Below are 5,157 nucleotides of genomic sequence, written 5' to 3' on the forward strand. Positions count from 1 at the left end.
TGCCCTAGTATGAGAGAAAGGGTTCACTTATTTCTTGAAAATCTGAGAAGTAGGCCTATTCCACTTTTCATTGGGCACTGAATTCCTAAAGGATCTCAGATTATGAGTGATCGTACCTATAAGAACTGTAGCCTATATTTCTGAAGCTACGAAAAGGGCAGGGTTATGTATGTGACATGTTACGCCAACTTGTATGAACTTTGCTCCCTTGCATATTTAAAAAGCATGGAGCAAGGAAATATAAAATAGTTATACATATATATTTCTACTTCACGTTTTCTTTTCTATACTACGTTTTCTTGTGTTTATTGTTTCGTTTTCTTTTCTTTACTACTTCATGTTTTCTTTTCTTTATTGCTTCGTTTTCTTTTTACTACTTCGTGTTCGTTGTTATATCTTGTGCTTCTTTCCATAGCACAATTTGAAGTGTTCATGGTGGTATAGGTAGAAGTTAATGAATATAAGGTTTTTCAGAAGGCAAGAGACATATGGACAAAATAAATGAAGTTCTGGTGAAAATTGCACCAAAACACGTTAATTGCATCCTTTTTACATTTGGTGTGTAGATGTTAACTACACGTAAAAAGTGCAATCTGATTTTTTAATCGACTGAAACAAACTGAAACAACAATCACGTCTTTATTATATAATCTTAGAATAACATAGGTCATCAAACACACACACACGCACACACTCCCCTCATCCCCCCTCCCTTACTTCCCCCACCCCCCCTCACCCCCCCTACCCCAGCCCTCACCCCTCTCCCTCCAACGCCATACCCGACGCGTCCACAGTCCTGACGTAAACGACCTCGTAACACATGGACTCCTTCTTTCCCTTCCAGACGTAGTGATTCCCCTTGTATGTGTTCCTATTCCAGTGGATGAGGCGGAATCCCAGACAATCCAGGAGTTGGAATATTCTCCAAAACTGAGCGAAGAGATTGTGCGGTTGCGTTACGTCTTCGCCTGTTGGGAAGAGAATGGGAAATCGTTTTGAGTGATATAGAAAACGAAGCTTAAATGGTGTAGAAAACGTGAGCAACGAGGGGTGACTCGCAAAAAAATGTGCGATGGTGAAAAAACTAGGTATGAGATTGCATATTTTCAAAATTGCCGAGAGAAATGAATAGGCATAAATAGATATGGATAGATTTGTAATGCTGGGTTGGGTGTAGTGTTGAGATAGGCCGAGAGAGACGGAGGGATAGACAAACACAATCAAAGACAGAGATAAAAAGAAACGGAAGGTGACAAAATTAAATAGAAACAGATAGTAACGCAGACTGAGACAGACAGACAGACAAACACATATACACATACCGACAAAGTAGAGACCGTGAAACACACAAAAAAGACAGAGACAGGGAGACAGACGAAAGACTGAGACAGCCATGAAGACATAAAAAGACGAAAGACAGAGGCATAAATAAAAAGAGCCTGAGAGACAGACATAAGAGAGACATTCAGAAGACACAGAATCACAGAAAAGGGCAGACAGAAAAAAAAAACAGAAAACAGCCAGATACAATAAGATGCAGACGGAGGGAAATAAGAATGAGACTGAGACAGTAGGAAAACAAAGATAAAAAACATAAGCAGAGAGGAAGACAAAAGACAGGCAGAGATAATAAACAGACATGTAAATGGACAGGAAGAAAAGAAAAATAGATATAGACAGAGACAAAAAAAAAAAAGATAGAGACAGAAAGAAAAAAAAACAAAGCAAAAATCAGAAAGGCAAACGAAAAACAGAAAAGAAAGGAAAGACAAAAGACAAACAAACAAACAAACAAAAAACAGAAATAAAGACACAGAAAGAGAAATACAGACAGACAGAAGACAAAAAGGCAAAAAAAAAAAAAACAACAACACCAATAACGAACCCAGGGACACCAACCTTTATAAAACCCCGGGTGAATTTCCATCCCAATCTGCCTGACGGAGGCGAGGACGGCGGGGTCCCTCAGCAAGAGATCCTGCAGGACCTGGACCTCCATTCCTTCGATGTCGATTTTGAGGTAGTCGATCTGGCGTCCTGTGTGGCCCAGGCGAGCCATGATGTCGGGGAGGCGGGCTACCTGCGGGGGAGAGGGAGGGGGAGAGGGGGTGAGGGTGGTGGGATCTTTCACCTTTTTTCCATTCTGTCTCTTTGTTTCTGGCTTTATCTCTCTTTCTTTTTTTCTCTCTCACTCTGTCTGTCTGTGTCTCTTTCTCTCTCACCCTGTCTCTTTCTGTCTTTCTCTCTCTCCCTCCCTCTCTCTCTCTTACTTACTCTCTTACTCTTTTTCACACTTGCTCTTGCACTTTTCTCTTTCCCTCTCTCTATATATATTCATTTCTGATTTCACAGACATCAGAGGAATTATTTTTATTTATAAACCTAAATATAAATGCACCTTTCAGTACATATGAAGTATATGCAAGCTAGAGGAACACAAAACAGGATAAAGTGTGTGTGTGTGTGTATGTGTGTGTGTATGTGTGTGTGTGTGTGTGTGTAAGAGTGTGTGTATGTGTGTGTGTGTGTGTATGAGTGTGTGTATGTGTGTATGAGTGTGTGTATGTATGTATGAGTGTGTATGTGTATGAGTATGTGTATGTGTGTATGAGTGTGTGTATGTGTGCGTGCTTGCGTGTGTGTGCGTGTGTCTGAGGTCTTCCATGACACAAGAGTGACGGACCAACCTAGTTTAAATTATCATTTAAAAAGATTTCTTGACAGTTGATGTAAAAAAAAATTGTGGCTCAAGTGTTTTATGAAAGGTCTCATCTGAAGGAACATACTTGATATATGTGGCTGATTTATATTCAGCTTGAATAAAGAGTTTAATTCACTATTCATTATCTTTTTACATATTCAGAATGACTTCCTTTCTCAAATTAGGAGCATAAATAATAATAATATTTTTTTTTACATATTCAAAATGTCTTCTTTTCACACATCAGGGACATGCAAAAAATAACTATTTTTTATAATTATTATTTTTTACATATTCGAAATTACTTCATTTCTCACCTTAAGGGCATACAAAAATAACTATTCTTCATTATTATTTTTTTTACATTAAAATGACTTCCTTTTTCACATCAGGGGCATACAAAAAATAACTATTTTTTCATTTATTTTTATATATCCAAAATGATTTCCTCTCTCACATTGGGTGCATACAAAAAATAATTATTCTTTTTTTTTCTTTTTGCATATTCAAAATGACTTCCTTTCTCACGTTACGAGCATGCAATCAAATGTATTTCACTATTTATCTCCTTTTTTTCAAAATTACTCCCTTTTCTTTTTTTTCTTTTTTTTTAGCAATAGGTCCTATACTTGGTTTCGGCCTCTATGCTTTCTCCATATATTCTTAACGCTGCTCCCCTTCTCTCCTTTTCTTCTCCCATCACCTCCTTTTCCCCTTCTTTCTCCTCCACCAAGTTCCTTCCTCCCTCCCTCTTTCATTTCTTATTCTACTACTTCCCTCCCTTTCTTTCTCCCTTTTCCTTCTCTCTCATTACCTCCCTCTTTCTCTCGATTTCCGTATCCTTCATTCCTTATCCTCCATTGCTTCTTCTTCTTCTTTATCTCTCTCTATCTCTCTTTCTCTCGTTCTCTCACTCTCTCTCTCCCTCTCCCTCCCCTTCCCCCTCCCATTCCCTGTCCCTCTCCACTCCCCTCTCCCACCCTTTCCCTCCCCTCTCCCTCCCCCTCTCCCTCTTCCTCTCCCTCTCCCTTTCCCTCCCCCCCATCCCTCTCCCTTTCCCTCCCCCAATCACCCCTTTCCCTCTCTGACCTGGCCTCTGACCCCGGCGATGACCTCTTCTCCGGTGAAGTTACTGATCCCCAGCCTCAGAAACATGACCTTTTCGGAACGCTGGTGGTCTCGGCTCTCCATGGTTGGGTCGAAGGAGAAGACCTGATAAAAGGGAGGAGAGATAAATCGTGATAAAAAGGGAAGTGAGCGAGGGATTGAGGTAATGGGAGTGTGTGGGAGTGTGGGAGTGTGTGGGAGTGTGGGAGTGTGGGTGTGTGGGTGTGTGGGAGTGTGGGAGTGTGGGAGTGTGTGTGTGTGTGTGTGTGTGTGTGTGTGTGTGTGTGTGTGTGTGTGTGTGTGTGTGTGTGTGTGTGTGTGTACATGCGTGTGTGTTTGTGTACATGTGTGTGTGTATGTGTACATGTGTGTGTGTGTGTGTGTGTGTTTGTGTGTGTGTGTGTACGTGTGTGCGCGATTGCGTGTGCGTGTGTGCGTGCGATTGTATGTGCGTGTGCGTGTGCGATTGCGTGTGTGTGAACCTGTTGAAGGTATATACGCTATGTGCTTGCATTTGTGCGTATGTGTACCTCCGTGCTTTTAAAGGTAAGTCCGTGTGTGTAGATATATGCACGTTCCTACATTTGTGAATTTTAATATTTGCATTTATATGAATAACTAAACAAGTATATAAGAGAGTCAGAAAACATGAAGACATTTATATCAGCTGAAATTCCATAGCTGGCAACTGCTCAATAATTTTCTTTCGCCTATATCAAGCAATCAACATCGTTAGAATTAAAAATAAAACATTTATCTGACATGCGAATGGTTGTGTAACATGAAAGCATTACACTTGTGCATTTAGTAGACAAGATATGAATAATAATGATGAGATAGCTAAGCAGATATTTTACATCCGGGTAGTTTGGCAACTGACGTATGGGGGGAGGAGAGGACAGGGAGGAAGTGTGAGAAAGAGGGAGGGAGAAAGAGGAAGGAAGAGTGGAAGAGAGAGAGGGAAAGAGAAAGGAAGGGAGGGGGAGGAAGGAAGAGTGGAAAAGAGAGATAGGGAGGAAGGGAGAAAGAAAGAGGAAGGAAGAGTGGAAAAAAGAGATAGGGAGGAAGGGAGAAAGAAAGAGGAAGGAAGAGTGAAAAAGAGAGATAGGGAGGAAGGGAGAAAGAACGAGGAAGGAAAAGAGAGAGAGAGAATCAATAATCATCAAAGGACGACTTTATCTTTTATTATCGCCACTACTGCAATTACGACTACTACTCTTCCTACATCTACTACTACTACTACTACTACTACAAGAACTACTACTACTACTACAACTACTACTTCTACTACGAGAACTACTACTTTTATAACAACAACAACTGCTACTACTATTGCCTAATACCCCACT

General features: G+C 40.6%; 1 protein-coding gene across 1 annotated transcript; it reads right to left on the reverse strand.

Moving 5' to 3' along the window:
* Positions 1-625: 625 nt before the first annotated feature.
* On the reverse strand, positions 626-3,913 carry LOC138859417 (probable methyltransferase-like protein 24; the record flags this gene model as incomplete). Its single annotated transcript, XM_070114506.1, is given in 3 exon segments — positions 626-968; positions 1,900-2,080; positions 3,791-3,913. Coding segments are annotated over 3 exon segments (519 nt in total), but the record flags the coding sequence as incomplete, so codon positions are not given.
* Between the last annotated feature and the right edge of the window lie 1,244 nt (positions 3,914-5,157).

The sequence above is a fragment of the Penaeus vannamei genome, chromosome 36 (assembly GCF_042767895.1).
Source record: "Penaeus vannamei isolate JL-2024 chromosome 36, ASM4276789v1, whole genome shotgun sequence".
Lineage (NCBI taxonomy): Eukaryota > Metazoa > Arthropoda > Malacostraca > Decapoda > Penaeidae > Penaeus > Penaeus vannamei.